The sequence below is a fragment of the Salvelinus namaycush genome, chromosome 15, assembly GCF_016432855.1.
Source record: "Salvelinus namaycush isolate Seneca chromosome 15, SaNama_1.0, whole genome shotgun sequence".
Lineage (NCBI taxonomy): Eukaryota > Metazoa > Chordata > Actinopteri > Salmoniformes > Salmonidae > Salvelinus > Salvelinus namaycush.
This window is the reverse complement of record NC_052321.1, coordinates 26,601,633-26,628,091: the sequence shown is the minus strand read 5'-3', so window position 1 is coordinate 26,628,091 and position 26,459 is coordinate 26,601,633. Positions and strand designations below refer to the sequence as shown.

The 26,459-nt window shown below is 38.9% G+C and overlaps 1 protein-coding gene across 1 annotated transcript in view; it reads left to right on the top strand.

The window, feature by feature from the left end:
• Window positions 1-26,459, top strand: part of nol10 (nucleolar protein 10) — a 44,396-nt gene that overhangs the window by 7,061 nt on the left and 10,876 nt on the right. Inside the window, exons 8-16 of the mRNA XM_039009661.1 lie at window positions 8,461-8,521; window positions 8,643-8,728; window positions 8,817-8,895; window positions 9,016-9,165; window positions 16,155-16,221; window positions 17,000-17,052; window positions 18,529-18,655; window positions 24,193-24,272; window positions 24,376-24,474. Coding sequence (XP_038865589.1) covers window positions 8,461-8,521; window positions 8,643-8,728; window positions 8,817-8,895; window positions 9,016-9,165; window positions 16,155-16,221; window positions 17,000-17,052; window positions 18,529-18,655; window positions 24,193-24,272; window positions 24,376-24,474 — 802 coding nt within the window. The remainder of the gene's footprint in view (window positions 1-8,460; window positions 8,522-8,642; window positions 8,729-8,816; window positions 8,896-9,015; window positions 9,166-16,154; window positions 16,222-16,999; window positions 17,053-18,528; window positions 18,656-24,192; window positions 24,273-24,375; window positions 24,475-26,459) is intronic.

The window sequence follows — 26,459 nt, the reverse complement described above, 5'->3', positions numbered from 1 at the left end:
GAGATGAGGCCTTTTAGCGGGTGGAATAGTAGGGACCAATTGGAGGTTTACTTAGTAGAAATGCAAATATCATGGTACAACTATATAGACACTCAATCATTATGTTACTTTTTAATAGTACGTTTACAAAAATATATTCTGATTAAAAGAATGAAAGGTGTGTCTCATTATGGTAAGTGGTGAAATAAGTATAGCCAGTTACAATTGTAATGGCTTAGCAGATAATAAGAAAAGACGATCAGTATTTACCTGGCTAAAAGAGAAGGATTATAATATCTATTGTTTACAGGAAACCCATTCAACAGTTTTAGATGAAGTTTTGTGGAAAAAGAACTGGGGGGGCAAAATATATTTCTCCCATGGGCAAAGAAATTCAAAAGGGGTGATGGTTTTAATTAACAATAATTTTGATCCAAATGTGCAAATTGTCCAAACAGATCCTCAAGGTAGATGGATTATTTTAAATATGTTATTGGACAATAAACAAATATGGCTTGTTAACCTATACGGTCCGAATAATGATGATCCAAGCTTCTTTGAAAATATATATAAGAATTTATCAACTCTACAAGCAACACTAGACTCTATTATTATAGTGGGAGATTTTAATACGGTCTTAAATACCTCTATAGACCGGAAAGGAAATCACACTACAAACTATCACCCTCAGGCACTTAAGGAAATCATGAATGTCATGGATATATTGGAATTAGTGGATATATGGAGACTTAAATACCCTGATTTAGTGAGATATACATGGCGGAGGCTGAATCAAGCTAGTCGTCTTGACTACTTTCTTATACCATTCTCTCTGGCACCAAAAGTTAAAAAAAGTGTTGATAGGGGACAGAATGCGGTCGGATCATCACATAATTGGCATATATATTTCTCTTACAGAATTTCCACGTGGGCGAGGATATTGGAAATTTAATCAAAGTCTACTAGATGATAAATTGTTTAGAACTAGGACAGAAGATTTTATAACTGACTTTTTCAGACATAACATAGGTACAGCAGATCCCCTTATTGTATGGGACACTTTTAAGTGTGCCTTTAGAGGCCATGCAATTCAGTACTCATCTATAAAACAAAAGCAATTTAGATCAAAAGAGTCCATATTAACAAAGGAAATTGAAGGACTAACAGTACAGTTAGATAGCAATAAAAACAGTACCATAGAGGCACAGAATAAGTTAGAGGAAAAACAAAAAGAAATGGAGGAACTTATTCAAGAAAGATCCAGTGTAATACATTATAAAAATAAAGCGAACTGGATGGAATATGGGGAAAAATGCACCAAATTCTTTTTCAATCTTCAATATAGAAATGCTACCAAAAAAAATGTATTAAAACTTGTTACAAATGATGGAGTCACGCATGATTCACCAAATGATATTTTGAAAGAGGAAGTAAAGTACTTTAAGAATATGTTTTCGTTTCAGGCTCCTCCATCTCCACTAACTGAAACTAATTGTATGGATTTTTTTCCTATTAATAATGTAAAATTAACATCTGTACAGAAAGACTCATGTGAAGGCCAAATTACAGAGGAGGAACTGCTTGATGCAATTGGGGCCTTTAAGGATGGGAAAACTCCAGGGCTGGATGGCATACCAGTGGAAGTATACAAAACTTTTTTTGATATACTCAAAGGACCATTATTAGCTTGTTTTAACCACTCCTATATAAATGGTAGATTATCAGACACGCAACAAGAAGGTCTGATATCGTTATTACTGAAACAGGACCCAAGTGGTATATATAAAGATCCAGTCCAATTAAAAAATTGGAGACCTCTTACACTTCAGTGTTGTGATGCAAAAATCCTAGCAAAATGCTTGGCGCATAGAATAAAAAAAGTTTTGTCAGATATTATTCATCCTAATCAGACAGGTTTTTTACATGGACGATACATTGGAGATAATATAAGGCAAGTACTGGAAACAATAGAACACTATGAAATATCGGGGACACCAGGTCTGGTTTTCATAGCTGATTTTGAAAAGGCTTTTGATAAAGTACGACTGGAGTTTATATATAAATGCCTAGAATATTTCAATTTTGGGGAATCTCTTATAAAATGGGTTAAAATTATGTATAGTAACCCTAGGTGTAAAATAGTAAATAATGGCTACATCTCAGAAAGTTTTAAACTATCTAGAGGAGTAAAACAAGGTTGTCCACTATCGGCATATCTATTTATTATTGCCATCGAAATGTTAGCTGTTAAAATTAGATCAAACATTAATATTAATGGATTAGAAATCCGTGGCTTAAAAACTAAGGTGTCATTGTACGCTGATGATTCATGTTTTCTTTTAAAACCACAACTAGAGTCTCTCCACGGCCTCATAGAGGATCTAGATACCTTTGCTATCCTCTCTGGATTAAAACCAAATTATGATAAATGTACCATATTACGTATTGGATCACTAAAAAATACACATTTTATATTGCCATGTAGTTTACCAATTAAATGGTCTGACGGAGATGTGGACATACTCGGTATAAAAATCCCAAAAGAAAGAAATGATCTCACTCCAATAAATTTTTATAGAAAGTTAGCAAAAATAGATAAGATCTTGCTACCATGGAAAGGAAAATACTTGTCTATTTGTGGAAAAATCACCCTGATTAACTCTTTAGTCATATCACAGTTTACCTATTTGCTTATGGTTTTGCCTACACCTAGTGACCTGCTTTTTAAATTATATGAACAAAAAATATTCCATTTTATTTGGAACGGCAAGCCAGATAAAATTAAAAGGGCCTATTTATATAACGAATATGAATTCGGAGGGCAGAAATTATTAAATATTAAAGCATTAGACCTCTCACTAAAGGCATCAGTCATACAAAAGTTATACTTAAATCCAAACTGGTTCTCTAGTAAATTGGTACGAATGTCTCATCCTATGTTCAAGAAGGGCCTTTTTCCCTTTATTCAGATTACACCTGCTCACTTTCGGTTGTTTGAAAAGGAAATAATCTCCAAAATATCCTTATTTTTTAAACAAGCCTTAGAAAGTTGGTTGCAATTTCAGTTTAATCCACCTGAAAGGACGGAACAAATAGTACAACAAATATTGTGGTTAAATTCAAATATAGTAATTGATAAAAAAAACTGTATTTATCGAAGAAATGTTTAAAAAAGGTATAATTTTTGTGAATGATATCATAAATAGGACTGGTGGAGTTATGTCACACATGCAGCTCACACAGACATATGGAAATGTCTGCTCTACCCAAAATTACAACCAATTAATTGCAGCATTACCACAAAAATGGAAGAGGCAAGTAGAAGGGGAAAAAAGTAAGGAACTTGTATGTCGGCCCTGTATTAAAGAACATAAATGGTTAAAGAAAAGTGTGATAAATAAAAACATATACCAATTTCATTTAAGGACCAAAAAACTGACAGCTGTGCCATATAAATTGCAAAATAGTTGGGAAGAGATGTTCGATGTACCCATTCCATGGCACATGGTTTATGAATTGATACGCAAAACAACGCCGGATTCAAAACTTCGAATTTTTCAATTTAAATTATTGTACAAAATTCTTGCAACTAATAGAATGTTATATATATGGGGTATACAATCTTCCCAGCTCTGTAGATTCTGCTGTGAGGAGGCAGAGTCATTAGACCATTTATTTTGGTATTGTCCATATGTAGCTCGTTTTTGGTCACAGGTCCAGGAATGGCTGAAGAATTGCAACATTTGCCTAGAACTAACGCTACAGATAGCAATACTGGGGGATTTGAAAAGCCATAGTCAATCAATCAATAATATAATAATTATTTTAGCAAAAATGTTTATTTTTAATTTACAATCTGTAGAAGCTATGAGAATAGGAAGGTTCAAATCTTTTGTGAAGCATCACAGCACAGTTGAAAAATATATGGCAAATAAAAATCCGAAATGGATGATGTTGGAAGATAGATGGGAAGGGTTGAGTGGAACTGAAGGGTGGGACTAATAACAAGATAAACAATGTAGGGCATACGGGATCTGTGAAATGTGTATAGGTGCGGAGCTTTTGTGAAATAGCACAGTTACAAGTGGAAATAAAATTGGATGGACAACAGAAATAGAGGAAGGACTAAGAACAAACAAGAGAGAACTATTATAAAGTAGTCTGTGTCTGTAAAATAGGTATAAGATGTATAAATTGAAGGTAAAAGCAGAAGTGTTTATTAGTTTACTCCAATTGGGGGAGCGGTGGTAGGGTTGCGGGGAATAATAATAAAGGTATATTCTTTAAAAAAGTATGTATGTCTATATAGGTATGTGTATGTATATATGTATATATGTATGCATGCGTGTATGGATATATATATTTACCCCAAAAAATATGGGGGATTGGAAATGATGCAGACAATTACATTGGAAGCAACATTCTTTCCGCAATATTAAGCTGATCCACCCCCAAAAAATAAAAAAAATAAAAAAATAAACAAACAAAATCAAAGGGGGTACTTTTGAGATATTTAAAGTACATTGTAATTTCCATAATGTTCATAAAATGTCCATAATATATCTGCAGTAATAGCGGAATGATAGTGTTTCACAGTGTTATGATTGGCTTTGATATTCACCTATTGATTTCCCCCGTTAGGCTGGCTTCTGTTGTCGAAATGGGAAAGCTGTTTTGCCTTTGTGGCTGTGGAAACAAAGTAGAAATCATTGTCATTTCTTGGTTGCTAAAAATCTGCACAATTCGTTCAATTTCAGTTTGTGAGAAAACAAGAACTGAATACTGCAGGGACTCATTATACCATCTAAATCACTGTGAAATACAGTACCAGTCAAAAGTTTGGACACACCTGCTCATTCAAGGGTTTTTCTTTATTTTGACTGTTTTCTACATTAGAATAATAGAAATGAAATAACACATATGGAATCAAGAAGTATATTCTTCAAAGCAGCCACACTTTGCCTTGATGACAGCTTTGCACACTCTTGGCATTCTCTCAACTAGCTTATTGGGGAATGCTTTTCCAACAGTCTTGAAGGAGTTCCCACATATGCTAAGCACTTGTTGGCTGCTTTTTCTTCACTCTGCGGTCAAACTCATCCCAAACCATCTCAATTAGCTTGAGGTAGGGTGATTGTGGAGGCAAGGTCATCTGATGCAGCACTCCATCACTCTCCTTCTTGATCAAATAGTTCGTACACAGCCTGGAGGTGTGTTTAGGGTCATTGTCCTGTTGAAAAACAAATGATAGTCCCACTAAGCGCAAACCAGATAGGATGGCGTATCGCTGCAGAATGCTGTGGTAGCCATGCTGGCTAAGTGTGCCTTGAATTCTAAATATATCACTGACAGTGTCACCAGGAAAGCACCAACACACCACCTCCTCCATGCTTCACGGTGGGAACCACACATGCGGAGATGATCCGTTAACCTACTCTGTGTCTCACAGACACTGCGGTTGGAACCAAAAATCTCAAATTTGGACTCTTCAGACCAAAGGACAAATTTCCACCAGTTTAATGTCCATTGCTTGTGTTTCTAGACCCAAGCAAGTCTTTTCTTCTTATTGCTGTCTTTTAGTAGTGGTTTCTTTGCAGCAATTCGACCATGAAGGCCTGATTCACGCAGTCTCCTCTGAACAGTTGATGTTGAGATTAGAGGTCGACCGAATATGATTTTTCAACGCCGATACCGATTATTGGAGGACAAAAAATGCCGATGCCGATTAATCGGCCAATTTAAAAAATATATATATATTTTTTTTTTGTAATAATGAAAATTACAACAATACTGAATGAACACTTATTTTAACTTAATATAATACATCAATAAAATCAATTTAGCCTCAAATAAATAATGAAACATGTTCAATTTGGTTTAAATAATGCAAAAACAAAGTGTTGGGAGAAGAAAGTAAAAGTGCAATATGTGCCATGTAAGAAAGCTAACGTTTAAGTTCCTTGCTCAGAACATGAGAACATATGAAAGCTGGTGGTTCCTTTTAACATGAGTCTTCAATATTCCCAGGTAAGAAGTTGTAGTTATAGGAATTATAGGACTATTTCTCTCTATACCATTTGTATTTCATATACCTTTGACTATTGGATGTTCTTATAGGCACTTTAGTATTGCCAGTGTAACAGTATAGCTTCCGTACCTCTCCTCGCTCCTACCTGGGCTTGAACCAGGAACACAACGACAACAGCCACCCTCGAAGCAGCGTTACCCATGCAGAGCAAGGGGAACAACTACTCCAAGTCTCAGAGCGAGCTAGTTAGCGCACCCTGCTAACTAGCTAGCCATTTCACATCGGTTACACAAGTCTAATCTCGGGAGTTGATAGGCTTGAAGTCATAAACAGCAGAGCTGCTGGCAAAACGCATGAAAGTGCTGTTTGAATGAATGCTTATGAGACTGCTGGTGCCTACCATCGCTCAGTCAGAATGCTCTATCAAATCATAGACTTAATTATAATATAATAACACACAGAAATGCGAGCCTTAGGTCATTAATATGGTCGAATCCGGAAGCTATCATCTCGAAAACAAGACGTTTATTCTTTCAGTGAAATACGGAACCGTTACGTATTTTATCTAACGGGTGGCATCCATAAGTCTAAATATTCCTGTTACATTGTACAACCTTCAATGTTATGTCATAATTACGTAAAATTCTGGCAAATTAGTTCGCAATGAGCCAGGCGGCCCAAACTGTTGCATATACCCTGACTCTGCGTGCAATGAACGCAAGAGAAGTGACACAATTTCACCTGGTTAATATTGCCTGCTAACCTGGATTTATTTTAGCTAAATATGCAGGTTTAAAAAATATATACTTCTGTGTATTGATTTTAAGAAAGGCATTGATGTTTATGGTTAGGTACACGTTGGAGCAACGACAGTCCTTTTTCGCGAATGCGCACTGCATCGATTATATGCAACGCAGGACACGCTAGATAAACTAGTAATATCATCAACCATGTGTAGTTATAACTAGTGATTATGATTGATTAAGTTTAATGCTAGCTAGCAACTTACCTTGGCTTCTTACTGCATTCGCGTAACAGGCGTGCTCCTCGTGAGGCAGGTGGTTAGAGCGTTGGACTAGTTAACCGTAAGGTTGCAAGATTGAATCCCTGAGCTGACAAGGTAAAAATCTGTCGTTCTGCCCCTGAACAAGGCAGTTAACCCACCGTTCCTAGGCCGTCATTGAAAATAAGAATGTGTTCTTAACTGACTTGCCTAGTTAAATAAAGATTAAATAAAGGTGTAAAAATCGGCGTCCAAAATGACCGATTTCCGATTGTTATGAACACTTGAAATCGGCCCTAATTAATCGACCATTCCGATTAATCGGTCGACCTCTAGTTGAGATGTGTCTGTTACTTGAACTCTGTGAAGCATTTATTTGGGCTGCAATATGAGGTGCAGTTAACTCTAATGAACTTATCCTCTGCAGCAGAGGTAACTCTGGGTCTTTCCTTTCCTGCACTTGGAACTTTCAAAGTTCTTGAAGTTTTCCGGATTGACTGACCATGTCTTAACGTAATGATGAACTGTCGTTTCTCTTTGCTTATTTGAGCTGTTCTTACCATAATATAGACTTGGTCTTTTACCAAGTATTCTGTATACCACCCCTACCTTGTCACAACACAACTGATTGGCTCAAACACATTAATTAAGAAGGAAAGAAATTCCACAAATTAACTTTTAACAAGGCACACCTGTTCATTTAAATGCATTCCAGGTGACTATCTAATGAAGCTGGTTGAGAGAATGCCAAGAGTGTGTAAAGCTGTCATCAAGGCAAAGGGTGGCTACTTTGAAGAATCTCAAATATAAAATATATTTTGATTTAACACTTTTTTGGTTAATAGATGATTCCATATATGTTATTTAATAGGTTTTGATGTCTTTACTATTATTATACAATGTTGAAAATAGTTAAAAATGTTACAGTGAAATGGGTGCAGGGAAGGGGGATATTTGTTTTGAATGCAGCCAGTGTTCTTGCAATTCACCTAGCTTCCACATAGGGGAGAAATTCTAGTTAGTACCTTTTTAATATTAATAGTTTTAATGTTGAATAAATTCATGTGTGAAATTGTATTTGAGAATGTATTATAGAGGACACTGAGTATAATGACAATAAGTGTTGTCTGTATCATGTACGGTTCACGAATCATTGGGTCTTACAGGTTGCATCTAAAGGTCTTAAAAAGGGCCGGATATTGGCAACTTTCATCGAGTTTCCAAAAACTGGTTTGCTACAAATTTTTAAAAGCATATCAAACATCCTTTCTTCGAATTAAGTTTAAATGTGAGAGTTGCCAAAACAATCCGAGATACTTTTTTTTTGTTGTGCCATGCTGACACGGAATCACCCCTGTGCATTACAATACAGTAAATACAGTCATCACAAGACTTGTCAGTACGCATATGGTGTGATCATGTCTCTTTTTGCCATTTCTCTGACTGACAGGGAGCACAATGTGTGTGACATCAATCCTGTCCATCAACTGTTCGCTTCAGGAACAGCAGAGGTGGGTGGAGCCTATGTGCATGTAAAGAGTGAATGGATCGGACATAACCTGAACCCTATTGACATCATTTTGTGTGTGAGCCTGTGTGTGTAACCATGTTCCCTGTGTTGTTGGTGGCTAGGGGAAAGTGGAGTGCTGGGACCCTCGTGTACGAAGTCGGGTGGGGATGCTAGACTGTGCCTTGAGCAGCGTCACAGAGGGAACAGAGTAAGTACAACACTAGAACATGAACAGTTACATGTATGTAGAAAAACGCCATCGTTCAAATCCATGATCTGGATGTGTTTGTCTTTAGAGTGGAGGGCTTGCCATCAGTCAGCGCACTCAAGTTTAACGGCTCTCTCACCATGGCTGTGGGAACGAGCACTGGGCAGGTATGAACTTTTACAATGGCGTCTTGTGTGTCCTAATAGCTGAGATAATGCCGAAAACTGCCTAAATGTTCCCCTCCCCACAAGTTTCCCCATTGACGATCTGTCTGCCTGGTACTGTAGGTCTTAATCTATGACCTGCGCTCCAGCCGCCCCCTGCTGGTAAAAGACCATTACTACGGCCTTCCTATCAAGTCTGTCAACTTCCAGGACCACCTAGACCTGGTTCTGACTGCGGACTCCAAGATCATCAAGATCTGGAACAAAGACACGGTAAATGTTTATGAATGTTGAAAAGATATTTGATTCATGTTTTTGGAAACCAGACATCAACCAGGTTTCCATCCAACTTTGAAATTATTATTATTATTTAGAATTACCACCTTTTTTTCCACAATTTTGTGAATACAATCTTGTCTCATCGCTGCAACTCCCCAACGGGCTCGGGAGAGGCGAAGGTCAGTCATGCGTCCTATGAAACATGACCCACCCGCTCGCTTAACCCGGAAGCCAGCTGCACCAATGTGTGCAGGAAAACAAGAAACACGTTCATCTGCCCGCCACTAGGAGTCGCTAGAGCACGATGAGCCAAGTAAAGCCCTCCCGGCCAAACCCTCCCCCTAACCCGGACGACGCTGGGACAATTTTGTGCCACCCTATGGGACTCCCGTTCACGGCCTGGGATCGAACCCCAGGCTATAGTGACGCCACAACACTGCGATGCAGTGCCTTAGATTCGCCTCTCCCGAGCCCGCTCGGAGGGGCACCATCCAACTTATTTTTTGCAAGTAAAGTACATGTCGGATAAAAAATGTCATGACAGGCCTGATGGAAACAACAAATTTGTCTGTTACCTTTCCAAATGTCATCAAAACAAAATTCAGTAAGACAAGGTGAGATCTTCTTGTGTCAGTAAAATAAAAATTTAAACTGACAGTGTTTTAGCAACATGACATTTTAAAATCTGTTCATATACACCCCAAGGAAGAATATGACCGTTTAAAAAATATATATATATTTTCTGACAATGTTTGGGAGTGATGTATAGTAAGACATTTGAAAGTTCAATAGCCATAGCCAATCCAAGCTACAGTAGGCCTATATGCAAATAAGCCATTTGCCACACGGGCTTGCCATCATTCACTTTGAACCGGACTTGGTGTTTACAGGCAGATGAAACAGCGGAACTTTAGATCATTAGAATGCATTCGCCAAAAGCCACAAAATACACCTCAATTTGTGTTTTATGTAAATTCCACGGGAGTCCTCTTACATTTGGAAACTTCACAGTCCTACTGATATTAACAACCATGAAAAGGTAGGCCATCTCTCCCTCAGTTGCCTATACACGTGAACAACAACAAGATCAACAACTAATGCTAGCCAGAACGAGATAATCTAACGAGGGAACATTAGATAACCCCTCTCAAACTTTTTAAGCTAGTTGGCTGTCAAAATTGCACTGAAACGATAGGGAATAGTAGCCTGCTCGTTCTTCTGCAGCTTGCCTGCCAATGCATGCTTTTCCCAACCCACATTTGAACAATTGAATAGGAACTAGCTTGCCAGCCTGCCCATTTGATCGATGCCAAATACGTTTGATTGACATCTAAAAGATATGCTAACTGTGGATCAAATCAAATTTTATTAGTCACATGCGCCGAATACTACAGGTGTAGACCTTACAGTGAAATGCTTACTTACGAGCCCCTAACCGACAGTTAATAGTCGTTCAAGTTCAGCATGGCAAAGCGATTCACATTTCTTGCTAGCTAACCAAATGACACCTGCATCTCTAGCTGTAGCCACCAAAAAACAATATAAGGGGAAAACGTCGGTCACTCATCCACTCCTCCAATGACATGACATCCTCCCAGCAGCTAGCTAACATTAGGCTCCGTGTTTTTAGCTTGCTAAATAAATAGCTAGTTGCATAAATAGATACGCCTATCCCAGTGGTGTCAAACTCAATCAGCGCATGGGCAATATTGAAAAAACAACGAATTCACGGGCCAGACATACAAAAAAGTACAACTGTGATCCAAACTGGCCATTGTTTTTATTTGAAAAAATATGGCCCTTTATAATGCCCACGTATGTACATAGAATGTTGTATATAGCGTTTTAACATATTAGAACAAATAAGAGAGAAATATATTTGTCCAGCCTCTGCTGTTATGCTTGCAGATGTGAATAATTCCAAATAACAAAAATGTAGCTATAGGTTTGTTGTAACATTTAAACTTAAAACACGTTTGACTGTTTTTTTTGCTGTAGACTCATTTACACTCGCTTTTGTGTCCTATTCGGGCCGCGGGCCTTGTGATCATTTCCCTTGCTCGTTACATTTTTTTTGACATTCCCAGCCTTGGTTACAGTCCAGCAAACAATGTACCAGGCCAGCAGGGATTTACAACCTGATAGCAATATTTTCTTGGACTACCAAGAAATGTATTGGTGAATTACATTAATCATGCATTGAACTGCATCCATATATTCTGCCAACAATTCCTTAATTAATGTATGTCATGTAATTGAGTCAAATAGAACCTATTTTAAAACCTCTTATGAAGTTGGTTTTGAAGCATAAATGCGAATTTGATTTTTTTTTACAGATTTGTAATAGTAGTTAAACCACTGTCAGTTCCACTTGAATTATGCGAGAAATGGTGGTGTAAACGCCTTTATGCACAAATATTTCTATAATAATAATCATATCGATGTAAACTTGGAGTCACGCGATGATATGTTGTGTGGTCCTCCCACTACGACTCTAGTAAGCATGCTGTTTATCAGGCTGCAGATTAACTACATTTTGAACTTCACAGGGTGGTGAAAATGCACGCTTGATGCTTCTTTCCAGTAAACATTGAGTCTTATTCTGGTGACATGATGCTTAGCTGCAGTTTGACTAATCAAAATAATCTATATTTTTTTGTTCATAATAATGTCATTGTGTAGGCTATACCCGCACTGTATCTGAGAGCTGTTGGGTAGAGCGCACATGCCAAGACCAGTGGGCACATTTGCTATATAACGCAACAGTGTTACAGTAGAGTTGAAAATGCAATGGAAACCCATTTAACTTGTATTTTTTATTACAACCACTGAAGTTATTTTTATGTGCACTACGTTATCATGCACACGCTTTTATCTGCAACAAGTCTGTTTGAAGGAAACACCCCTCTGGTGGGAAAATGCACATATTGCTTTTATGCAAATTTTAGAATGTAATATATAATAGACTATTTCCGGTATGGCGACCGTGAGGTCGTAAGGTAAAGGTGATCCGCTTGGCATTCCCTTTTTTATAAAAAAAATGTGCCTCTTAAATTTGAAAGAACTCGACTCAAAAGTCAAGAAATAAAAACATGTTGGCATACTCATTGTTATGGCAAATACTAGATCGAGAAATAAAAACAACCACAGCGAAACAACGCGGTCGTGGACCAAGTAGCTGATGACTCGACTAAAGTGAGTTTAGAGACACTACTAACAGAAAAGATGAAGAAAATATCAGATCTAAACTGATATGACTGAACTGGGCAAACGTATGAAGGAGGCCGAAACCGGGTTAATTCTAGCGATAATTGCACGAGAGAAACTCTAGAAAACCGTGGATGAACAAAAATACAATCATTACGGGCCTTACTGACAACGTAAACAGGATGGATGACTTCAGTCACCGCTCAAATCTTTGTTTCGTAAATTTCCTCGAAAGCTGTGGAACAACCGGAATGGAAGAATTCCAGGAAAATGTAATATCACACAACTACTGGGCCAGGAGAACTTCACACGGGCTCCCACAATTGAATAAGCACATTCGAACAGGCGGCCCAGGAGGGGACACCAGCAGCAAACCAAGGGGCATCATAGCAAAGTTACTTAACTATAGGGACAAAGATAAAGTTCTATGACTGGCCATCCAAGCCAAAAAGTTGGAAGTTGGAACTTTGTATGAGGTCCAACGGATCTACAGTACATCAACACCAACATGAGCAGAGACCTCTACATGAAGCGCAGAGAAATTGACACCATAAAGAAAAAGCTATGGGGGGAAAAGAATCCTGTTCCCTTTGATGTACCCTGCTCAACTACGGGTCAGAAGGAAGGAAAAAAACATCACACTGATATTAGCAAAATAGGTTACCAGATTTCTGGATAACCTGGACAAGGAGAACGGTGGAAATGGCCGTGATCTATTTGTTTTAAGTAACGAACTGACAAGTGAACAAGACAACATGATGATTGCTATGATCTCTAGACAATTATTTTTGAATGATCAAGAGCCAATAGGCTATAAAGGCTTGAGTGGGTGCGAAGAATTGAAATGGCCCATATGTGAAAAAGACAGGGAGAGTTCAAATGTCACACAGCCTAAGTCGCTGAAATTGTAAGCACACAGTACTTTTATTTATGTTGCTTTCTTCCTTAAAAACAATAATTTACTTTTGTCCAAATTAAGGCATGATAATGGGGAAATTGATATATGAATTGAAAAATGTGTAATCAATGTGAGCAACATATCATCACGTTTCGATTATCTTTTTATTTTTATTCTCCCATAGTAAGTGCAATGATTCATGATAATGAGTTGAATGAATGAAGAAACATGAGCAATTGCCGAGTTTATAAAAGAGAGACACACAAGCAGGCCATGTGGGCGAAGCCCACAATTATGCACCTTTCAATCATTATTTCCAGCTCTTTGTTGGACAATTTGTATTGAAATTAATTAATTAACTGAATCCCAAGGTGGAATGTATGAGAAATGTGACCAAGCCAACTGAACATGTAGCTGAAAAACTCTGAAAAATCAAGTGAATAAATGGCACTCAATTTTGCTCTACCAGTGCCCAGAGAGGACGGATGTTGCATTGATGTTAAAAGTCATTATAAACCTGGTGATTCGAGCCCTGAATGCTGATTGGCTGAACGCTGTGGTATATCAGACTGTATACCAATGGGTATGACAAAACATGTATTATTACTGGTCTAATTATGTTGGTAACCAGTTTATAATACTAATAATGTACCTCAGGATTTGTGGTGTATGGCCAATATACCACGGCTAAGGGCTGTATCCAGGGACTCCGTGTTGCGTTGTGCATAAAACCATCTCTTAGCCAGGGTATATTGGCCATATTCGATACCACCTCGGGCCTTATTGCTTAATTATACCACCTGCTCTTAATGATCATCGCGCTCTGTCCCCCAGTGGGTCAAGACGAGTGTGCCCCACGTGGTTGCGGGCTGTACAGGCCTACATCAGTTTGCATTTATTTCATTGGAGAATTAGATGGAGAGTTTAACCAATTTATCTCTTTAATATACTATAATGATGCCTTATGCTTAAATAATCAAATTTGTTTGATTCTCAATTAACACAGGGATGGCAAGTGCTTTTAATGTTTTTTTTCTCTTGTTATTGTCCAAGAGAGGGATAACCTATTCCTTTGGCTTAAAAAAACAAACAAGGGGTAGGCCTATCACACTGGCCAGGACAAATGATCAATGTATGCTTTAGAAGGGTCTCATCCATCTCAGAAGGTAGAACCAGCCCTAGACAGGACTCCTTAATAATAATCACTATGTTTACTTCACAAACACTAATTATACTAGTTGACTACACATAGCATGGACACATGGTACTGACAGTCACACTCCACAGTGGTTGGTGATTGGTATGGGAGCTGAATACGCAGCCACCCAGACCCCTCTACGGTCAGAGATTACACATACGGACTCATTTTTTAAAACTTAAAAAAAAAAAAATATATTTACATTTGAAACAAAAAAATCAGAAATGTTTAACATGTTGGGCGATATTGGATTTACCAATGGAATCATAAGTCATGTTATTATGATTTATTACTATTATATAGACTTAGTATAACAAACATTAAGAACACCTTCCTAATATTGAGTTGCACCCCCCACTTTTGCTGTCAGAACAGCCTCAATTCATCGGGGCATGGACTCTACAAGGTGTCAAGCGTTTAATAGGGATGCTGACCCATGTCGACTCCAATGCTTCCCAATGTTGTGTCAAGTTGGCTGGATGTCCTTTGGGTTGTGGACCATTCTTGAAACACACGGGAAACTGTTGAGCGTGAAAATCCCAGCAGCGTTGCAGTTATTGACACAAAGTACTGCGCCTGGCACCTAGTATAGAAAGACACTTAAAAATGTATATATATTGCCTATTCACCCTCTGAATGGCACACAATCCATGTTTCTATTGTCTTAAGGCTTAAAAATCCTTCTTTAATCTGTGTCCTCCCCTTCATCTACAGTGATTAGTGGATTTACAGTGCCTTCAGAAAGTATTTACTACCCTTGATTTTGTTTTACATTTTGTTGGCTTACAGCCAGAATAAAAAATGTATTAAATTGAGATTTTGTGTCACTGGCCTACACACAATAACCCATAATGTCAAAGTGGAATTATGTTTTACACTTACCCTATAAAGCTGGAAGTCTTGAACTACCTCATATGAAGGTGTATTACTGGGCTGCACAACTGTGTTCACTTTAACAATGGACAGCAGACTATCCTTGTGCATAGAGAAGTATTGAAGGCATAAATGTAATACCTTATGATCTAAAATATATTCACTACTTCGGTTCCAAGGCATTGAAGAAAAAAACTGTCAATCCAATGATTCTCAATTCCATTCGTATTTGGGAAAATGTACATCAATTCATGAGGTGGAAAGGAACAATATCAACAGGTACCCCTATTTGGAATAACCCCACTTTCCCTCCAGTGTTTAATGACCACCTTCAAGTCTTGGTTCCAAAGTGGCATCCATGAATTTTGAACATGTGCATGATTTCTACACAGATAGATACTGAACAAAAATATATACTGAGCAAAAATATAAACACAACATGCAACAATTTTAACTATTTTACGAAGTTACAGTTCATATAAGAACATCAGTCAATGTAAATAAATTCATTAGGCCCTAGTCTATGGACTTCACATGACTGGGAATATAGATATGCATCTGTTGGTTACAGATACCAGCGAAGATGATTTTTGCAGGTTTAGAACATTGTCATCTGCACTATTCCAAACGCGCTTTGAATTAAGTATTCAAAATTAAATGTTGTGGTCATTTTTTGGAAACGCCTTTGCATTTTTTATGGTAAAAATGTCTGTGTCATTGTACACTTGGTTGATGAGAGACCACTAACTAACTATCACAGTGCTAGAACATATATTCTAACCATATCTTTGGTCTGTTTCACCCCAGGGGAAAGTGTTCTCCTCCATTGAGCCCCAGACGAACATCAACGACGTGTGCATCTATCCTGGTTCTGGTGAGAATCACCTCAGAAAGACTGGTCCATTCTATGAGCAATGAGCCAGATACACTAAACATTGCTTCTGTACCGATTTTAACTTGGAGGGTTGACCTACACTACAGGCACTCTTATCTGCTTGGTAGTCATTTACCAGTATGCTCAACTACCACTAGATGGTGCCAAGTGACCTCATCAACAAGTCCTAAACACTTCTGCACCAAGGATATGCTTCTTTGTGAGATGGCTTGGACTTTGCTTTTGAAATAAGACTGCAACTCTATCCATTGACAGCTTCTCTACCAGCAATTATGCCTAATTACAGCAATCTTTAGTGAGCACTTGAGTTAAACTGTTTAAGACGCTCATTCACGATGTAATTGCTGTAATTTCACGTAAATAGCAAATCGGCACAACCATTTGCATGGATGATTTGTTGTCAAAGGAAGATGAAGATGGGAGCAAGCCAGGCTTTTGTCAGTAATGGTTACACACATTTTAACATTTAAAAATCCAGCAAGGGTTTTGCTATTTCCTATTTGACTCTGTGTAGTCTACTGCCTGCATACCTACTATAGTCACCCTATGTTTATGTGGGCTCTACTTTCTGCATGTTCATGCAGTTAGGCTTGTAACTAGAGTCAAACAAAACCAGCAGACAATGAGCTTTTTTGTACAGTTCCGCATAACCTTAGTTTATAACCATGCTAACTTCAGTATGGGGAAAAGGATCTGGTTGTTTCGTTAGCTCATCTCACTCATTCACATCTTTTATTTTTCTCTCCTAACTTTACAGGTATGCTGTTCACTGCCAATGAAGACCCCAAGATGAATACATTCTATATCCCTGTGAGTTCTACCACCCTTGCACTCCCTCGGGCTCATTTGACAGTTTGGTTTAACTGCTAGTTTTACATGCCTCGGTGTGCATGTTTGGTTTGAAAGGTACATTTTCCCATGAGATAGAGTTACTCCATGGTGTGAATTGAAACCAAATCGACCAAGGCAGTATAGAGAAGGCACGAAAGGACGATCTCTGTTTTGAGGTCTTGAGTGTTTGAGACTTTCATTTGTTCAGTTTAGTGTTTACGGCATCCCCATTTGGCTGGTGTTTTATGGTCTGCAAAAAAACACTATAAAGGGCATTATTCATAGAAAACCTCCCACTGGGTTTTACCTAGAAAGTACCCTTGTTGGAATGTGAATGTTCTTCAGCAACAGGTGGCCTTGTGCCTACCCCTATACCAGCTTTTCAGTTCTTATAGGAAAAGTGTTTGTACATTGTTAAAAAAAAAAAAAAATAGTCTCGTTAATTAGTCTCGTTAGAAAGTTAATGTGTGTGTTTCTAAGGTCAAGTAGTCTCTTTAGGAAGTTGATGTGTGTACTGTAATGTAATGTAGTCTCTGTATAGAAAGATCATGTGGTAACCCTAACGCGATTAGTTTCTGGTCCCATTCATCAACCACTGATTAGATCATTGTGGTGGTGAGCTACAGAAAACAAGGTCTTAAATAGCGTGTGTTTGGGGCTACAAAGAGCTTATACTGAACTTCGGAAATATTGCATTCATCTGTTAACAGCAAACACATTCTATTTTTGGTTATTGGAGTTTTGGAATACTTCTGCAGAAAATGAAGGCCGATATCAAACATTCACATAGCAGTGCTCAAACTGCTCTGAATAAATAGCTACATTTTTCGCTCAGGTATGGTATGAACATCAATGGTAACTTCAAATATAACACAACGTTGTCACCTTGTTTGGTTTACTCATTTAATCTATCATTCATGAATTTGAGGCAGGAATATTATTCCAGTTCCAGAGAGCTCCTTTCTCCCTGGTTTTTCAACTGGTGTACAAAGGCCTCCAACACATGCCTCCCTAGCTGCCTACATTACAGTAGGGCAAAGTTTGGAAGTTAACATTAGCCATTTGCTCAATGATTACACTGAGGAAGGGGACATTACGTAGACTTTGAACTCCGATTTGATAGGACAGAACTCAGTTTGGATTGAACCCAGTGGCATTAAATTATCTTACGATAATGGGGTGATTTCAATCTGATAAGACTCATTCAATCCTTGTCGACTCATCCTCAGAGCCCTGAGAGGATTGGATAGGTGCAAGCAACATGGCAGAAACTACACCTAGCCAACTGGAATGTTGCCAACACCTACTTCCCTTACCAGCCCTCAGCGCAGTGAAAAGATAAATATATTGAATTAGAATTCTTCAAATGTTCCTTGTTCTTCATTCCTTGTCCCTCCTTCACTACATCCCTTGTTCTTTTCTCTCCTTCCTCCCCTCCATGTTGTCCCTGTGTAGGCACTGGGACCTGCTCCTCGCTGGTGCTCCTTCCTGGACAACCTGACAGAGGAGCTGGAGGAGAGCCCTGAGAGTACCGTCTACGATGACTACAAGTTTGTCACCCGCAAGGACCTGGAGAACCTGGGTGAGAGTAGGGCTGTTAAGTGCATAGATTACATGTATTTTTTCCCCTGCCCCTGCTTCGAGACTGGTGCATGATAATGGTCCATTCTAAATCCAAACAAATTCACACATATTATTTGGTATATGTAAAGACAAGATCATATCAAGAATAGTCTGATGGGTGACAATATTAGCTTATCAGTTGTGAATGATATATTATCACTTGTGAATAATGCCCAGCTTGTGTGCAGTAAGGCAAGAAACTGCCTTTTTCCCCGACTTTCAAAAATAATAATCGCACACCTCATGTAGCCTAGCCCATAGGCCTATATGTTTTGATAAGGTTTGTATCACAACTAAAGTGGCCAAATAACTTCTTAAAATTATGCACATTAATCTGCTTTACCAGGGGGTGTAGAGCCTAATTGGCATACAAACTCAACGCGAGTTTCAAGTTTGGGGAAGATTATTTTTACCATAAAAATGCTTCTTTATAATTAAAGCATTACATGTATAATCACATTTGCAGTCAGTTTTGAGAATGGTGTTTTCCCGCTAATAGATTGCATTTTGGAACATTCACGCTTATCGCCTACTGCCGTATAATGTGAAGAAATAGCCTAATAGTTGTAAACTTTTTAAGCTAAACGTTCTGATTTGTTGCGTCAGCGCTGTTGTTTTTAGAAGGATTTTGATTCTAGTGGTTGAATTCATTTGGGATCTATCATGTCTAAAAGACTATGTTTGAATATTTCTTTCTCCCACAGAATAGAAAAGTCAACTTTTGTACTATGGGGGATAGTAGATTGACATAAGCGAGTGTTTTTGCTGTTTGTTAGGCCTACTCATCTTGTTGGCTGACGAAAAGTAAATGTGGACAGTTCTTCCAACATCTTCAATATGCGCCTCAGAATTCGATAAAGACACACGCAGTTGCTTCCCCGATGTGTCTGTCTTCACTTGTAGCCTGTGAGAAGGACCCGATCACGTGATGGATATTGGCTAATAAGAATTGAGATACAGTGCATTCGGAGAGTATTCAGACCCCTTCCCTTTTCCAAATGTTGTTTTGTTACAGCCTTATTCTAAACTGGATGAGCGTTTTTCCCCCTCATCAATCTACACACAATACCCCATAACAACAAAGCAAAAACAGTACAAAAATAAATGAATATGAAATATTACATTTACATAAGTAAATGTTTGGCAGCGATTACAGCCTCAAGTCTTCTTGGGTATGACGCTACAAGTTTGGCACACCTGTATTTGGGGAGTTTCTCCCATTCTTCTCTGCAGATCCTCTCAAGCTCCGTCAGGTTGGATGGGGAGTGTCGCTGCACAGCTATTTTCAGGTCTCTCCAGAGATATTCGTTCGGGCTCTGGCTCGGCCACTCAAGTACATTCAGAGACTTGTCCCGAAGCCACCCCTGCGTTGTCTTGGCTGTGTGCTTAGGGTTGTTGTCCTGTTGGAAGGTTAACCACTGTGGCCACTGAGGCCACTGTGTTCTTGGGGACCTTCAATGCTGCAGAAATGTTTTTGTACCCTTCCCAAGTTCTATGCCTCAACACAATCCTGTCTGAGTTCTACGGACAATTCCTTTGACCTCATGGCTTGTGTTTTGCTCTGACATACACTATCAACTGTGGGACCTTATATAGACAGATGTGTGCCTTTCCAAATCATGTCCAAATAATTGAATTTAGCACAGGTGGACTCCAAGTTGTAGAAACATCTCAATGGAAACAGGATGCACCTGAGCTCAATTTCGAGTCTCATAGCAAAGGGTCTGAATACTTATGTAAATAAGGTATTTCTGTTCTTAGTTTTAAAACATTTGCAAACATTTAAAAAAAACATTTTTCGTTTTGTTTTTATTAGGTATTGTGTGTAGATGTATGAGAAATATATATATATATATGAGGAAAAAAATATATATATATTTTAATACATTTAAAATAAGGCTGTAACGTAACAAAATGTGGAAAGATTTAAGGTGTCTGAATACTTTCCGAATGCACTATCTGAGAGAGCCATGTGAGTGAGAGGTTCTTCGGAGCATGCAGCCTGGAGAAGGGTATTATTTATATTCAGCCCACAGGCACAACGACCACTGGCTGTAAAAGGCATGGATTTTTTTGGGGGGGGGGGTATTACGGCCACACAAAGGGGATGCTGCCGGGAAATTTGAGGCATTATCAAGTGCTTGTCAAATTATGAATGAGAAACTGATGAAGTGTGTGCACCCTGCGCAAAAGATAAAGCAGAGCCTTTCATGCGACTTTTTTCAAATCATCATTATTCACATCATGCAGCCTTATAATGTATTAAAAATCTAAATGTATAGCCTAATGTTTGTATCACAACTAAGGTTGCATAAATAACTCTAAATTAAGCATATAGGAGGACCTGTTTCTTTGTTAACCGCTCAACACAGAATAGCTGCATATGCGCACTCCCTCAAATCGTTTGGAGAAAATATCCTTTCTATTTTATTCAGCTATGTTCAATTGTATTCTTCATACTGTAAAATAATGCCACGGAATTCTAAGCAAATCTTGTCTGCTAAATGAAGTATGGCTCAGCCAGATCAGGACCTAACATAAGGACAACTCAGAGTATGCTATTTTGTTCTTCTGAAATAGACTACATTTTCATCATATCATGTTTCTTTAGACCTGTCTACAATAAATAATGGATTTATTGTGATAGTGTAGGCTATATTAGATTGATTTATTAGACTTGTTTTAAAAATTTAGATTTTCCAAAGGTCTGCATCAGTGTCTTGTAGGCTGTGCGTGGAAGCCAGGAGATGTTAGATGTGTTTGTTAATTAATGGTCAATTACCGTGAGACCGGCAGTTATTTTCTTGACAATCACCAGCTGACAAAATGTCACTACCGCCCCAGCCCTAGGTGAGAGGGGGGTGGAGATTTGTTCATCTAAGATCTCCAGAAATACAAGTGCCTATTGAATCGAGCATTCAAGTTGTTTTAGGCCGACAGGTCCTAGGGAAACTTCCAGGGCTGTCTGCACTACACTTGCCATTCAGTGGAGACCATTTTGAATTTAGGCATATTGAGGCAACACAACAGCCCGGTTTACAAGTCCCTCCTAAAAATGAACGGTAGGGGAAACACTGGCGGAATGGAGAGAGAAATTAAGCAATGGAATAAGGCATAGTGAGAGATAAAGGGGTGGTGAACAGAAGGGTTGAAAGAACAGGAATGCTTGGGTTAGCACTAAAGAGATCAAATGACAAGGATGAGAAATTCAGTTGGTTGGGGAGGAATAAAAGGAGGGTGATAGAGAGGGAGGGTGAGAGTGGGAGGGTGATAGAGAGAGAGGGAGGGCGAGAGAGGGCAGGAGGGAGGGTGAGAGGGGTGGAGTAGATTAGGGGGAAGGGGAGTTCAGTTCACTGCAGCTGTGAAATGTCCTTGTTATGTAACAGACAGGCTGCCAGCCGGATAGTGAGATTTCTGGGGAAAGGGGGGTTCTATCTTTTTACCACACACACACACAGTCCTTGCCAGGGTTGGGGAGTTACATGTAATCCGATTACAAAACAGCTAACTGTAATCTGGCCAGTGTAGGCCGTCATTGTAAATAAGAGTTCTTAACTGACTTGCCTAGTTATACGTTCCATTACCAGCAAAAATATTGTGATTAGATAAACACTTTTGAAATACTAGATTATTACTTCTTGGATTACTTCTAAATGCTTTCTCAGTGACATTCAATTCAGCATTAAAAATAGGCACGAGATTAAGTTTGTTCCACTTGAGCAAGTCTGACCACAAGTCAGAGAGCACTATGATGACACACCATATACGTTTGATGGATCCTTTTTGTCTTCTAATGCCTCTTAAAAGGAAAGTAATCCAAAAGTAACGGAAATTAATCAGATAACCTTACTGAGTTTGGGTAATCAAAAAGTTACGTTACTGATTACAATTTTGGACAGGTAACTACTAACTGTAACGGATTACACTTACAAAGTAACCTAGCCAACCCTGGTCCTTGCGTGCCACAACTCCCACACATTCCTGAATTAAAGTGGTCTTCTGGAATGAAACTAAGCAGAGACTAAAAAGCCTCATGGCAGTCACTAACTCAACTTCATTCAGAGCTTAAAGAATTGTGGCTGGAGACTGATGTTACAAAACTTTATCTAAATGCTCTCATAAGGCGTCTTGCCAAATGGCTGAAAGGTCAATGTTAGCCGAATCTAGCACTAAATGAAACAAGCTTTCGCTACAGTCCTGTTGAAAAAACTGTTTTTCTTTAGCATACAATTGATTATTAAAGTCTGTAATAAGAAGTAAAAGCTTAATGATCGTAAAACCCACTTTGCTAAGTATATGCCTACCCTATGTTCCCTACTGTCCTGAACGTGTCAGTTTAAATGGGAACAACCAGCCTGTTGAAAGAAGCAGATGTCTGCAGATATCTGTAGTCGTATGCCATTTTCTTACAGCACCTTCCAATAGGCTGTGTCTCAAAGTTAAAGGGATAGTTCACCCAAATTACAAAATGACATTAGTTTCCTTACCCTGTAAGCCAGTGCGGGGCCACCAAATTTAAATAAAACTTTATTTTTGGGGGGCGGGGGAACCAAAAATTAACAGTACAGATTCTTTTATGGGACAATATACAAACGTTTTTGACAAAGATACATTTGCAAAATACAATTTCATTAAGTAAATTAATGTATTGCTTCTCTTAATTTTGATAAGAGATTAATATGTACTGAATTGAAGGTTATTTGTTGATGTGAAAATCAACATTTACAACATTAGATTTGTGGTGGGGTTGACACAATTTCTGGCAAAAAAAATTGTCCCCCCACTGAAAAAGGTTGAATACCACTTTTGGAAGCGGTCTATGGACAAGGTATGACAGCAATCCATGCTTTGGTTTAGTTTCCCTGGCACTGTTCCTGGTAATAAATCCCATTCATGTCATGGTACCGATATTAGCATTTTACGCGCATCATGTTCAAATCATCTATAAGTGATGTCGTTGAGCTTCACAATCAATTTTAGATACTTTCAGATGATTTGGACATGATGCGTGAAAAATGCTAATATCGGTACCATGACATGAATGGGGCTTTTGCCGCAACTGCTAAAACGTTAGCATTTGGAAACGGTGCCAGGGAAATAAAAACAAAGGAACTCCCCACACCTGGTTGTCTAAGGCTTAATTGAAAGGGAAAAACAAGAACCTGCAGACACTAGGCCCTCCATGGAATGAGTTTGACATCCCTGGCTTACAGGGTAAGAAAATCAATGTGTAATTTAGTCGTTTGGGTGAACTATCTCTTTAATTAATACTCATTACTGGGCTTGGCAATGCACGTCACCAATTTGGAAGAGCACCAATATTTTAGTTTCAGGTGACATGTAGCCTGCCTCAGGGAAGTTGAATATAGAGATACTGTAAATAAAATATATAAATCAACAATCATTATACAAATGTATAATGTAGCTGTTTACTCATGTTATTCAAATATGTACATTTCATGTACATATAATGTATAATGTTGTGTTCAACCATAGGTTTGTCTCACCTGGTGGGATCTGCTCTCCTGCGGGCATACATGCACGGCTTCTTCATGGACATCAGACTCTACCACAAGGTAGGTTGTGTAGATGTGTGTCTAACTGCATATTCTTAGTTGATTGTTGATGTTACAGAGTTTGTGTTTTGTGTTTTAAATATATTTTGTGTGATTTGTCCAGGTGAAGACCATGGCCAATCCGTTTGCCTATGAGGAGTACCGCAAGGACAAGATTCGTCAGAAGATAGAAGAGTCCAGGGCCCAGAGAGTACAAATCAAGGTGGGATATCATACTCTGTCTGACTGTTAAAAACATACATTCAGACAGACTGGATATGGTGAAAAATTATGTTTTCTAAGAAGTGTATATACAGTTGAAGTCGGACGATTACATACACTTAGGTTGGAGTCATTAACTCGTTTTTCAACCACTCCACAAATGTCTTGTTAACAAACTATAGTTTTGGCAAGTCGGTTAGGACATCTACTTTGTGCATGATACACAGTAATTTTTCCAACAATTGTTTACAAACAGATTATTTCACTGTATCACAATTCCAGTGGGACAGAAGTTTACATACACTAACACGGAACCCAAACCGGCTGCGCGCGTGCGCCATCGCGCATACATTTACTTTGTCCCCCCACACCAAACGCGATCCCGACACGCAGGTTAAAATATCAAAACAAACTCTGAACCAATTAGGGGACAGGTCGAAAAGCATTAAACATGTATGGCAATTTAGCTAGCTAGCTTGCACATGCTAGCTAATTTGTCCTATCTAGCTAGCTTGCTGTTACTAGCTAATTTGTCCTGGGATATAAACATTGAGTTGTTATTTTACCTGAAATGTACAAGGTCCTCTACTCCGACAATTAATCCACACATAAAACGGTCAACCGAATCGTTTCTAGTCATCTCTCCTCCTTCCAGGCCTTTTCATCTTTGAACTTATATGTGGATTGGCATCTAAACTTTCGTAGTATTAACACGACGACCGGGAAAACAGTTCGTCTTTCAATCACCCACGTGGGTTTAACCAATGAGGAGATGGCACGTGGGTACCTGCTTCTATAAACCAATGAGGAGATGGGAGAGGCAGGACTTGCAGCGCGACCTGCGTCAGAAATAGGAATGACTTCTATTTTAGCCTTTGGCAACGCAGACGCTCGTTGGCGCGCGCGAGCAGTGTGGGTGCAATAATTGAATAACATGGATTTCAAAATGTATTTTGCAACGCTGGCACACGCGACGTGTCCGGTCTGGTCAGCATGTAAGTTTGCTGTGCCTTAAAACTGCTTGGAAAATTCCAGAAAATGATGTCATGGCTTTAGAAGCTTCTGATAGGCTAATTGACATCATTTGAGTCAATTGGAGGTGTACTTGTGGATGTATTTCAAGGCCTACCTTCAAACTCTTGCCTCTTTGCTTGACATCATGGGAAAATGAAAAGAAATCAGCCAAAAAAAATTGTAGACCTCCACAAGTCTGGTTCATCCTTGGGATCAATTTCCAAATGCCTGAAGGTACCACGTTCATCTGTACTAACAATAGTACGCAAGTATAAACACCATGGGACCATGCAGCCATCATACCGCTCAGGAAGGAGACGTGTTCTGTCTCCTAGAGATGAACGTACTTTGGTGCGAAAAGTGCAAATCATTCCCAGAACAACAGCAAAGGACATTGTGAAGATGCTGGAGGAAACAGTTACAGAAGTATCTATATACACAGTAAAACGAGGCCTATATCGACATAACCTGAAAGGCCACTCAGCAAAGAAGAAGCCACTGCTCCAAAACCGCCATAAAAAAGCCAGACTACGGTTTGCAACTGCACATGGGGACAAAGATCGTACTTTTTGGAGAAATGTCCTCTGGTCTGATGAAACAAAAATATTACTGTTTGGCCATAATGACCATCGTTATGTTTGGAGGAAAAAGGGGGACGCTTGCAAGCCGAAGAACACCATCCCAACCGTGAAGCACGGGGGTGGCGGCAGCATGTTGTGGGGGTGCTTTGCTGCAGGAGGAGGGACTGGTGCACTTCACAAAATAGATGGCATCATGAGGAAAGGAAATTATGTGGATATATTGAAGCAACATCTCAAGACATCAGTCAGGAAGTTAAAGCTTGGTCGCAAATGGGTCTTCCAAATGGACAATGACCCCAAGCATACTTCCAAAGTTGTGGCAAATGGCTTAAGGACAACAAAGTCAAGGTATTGGAGTGGCCATCACAAAGCCCTGACCTCAATCCTATAG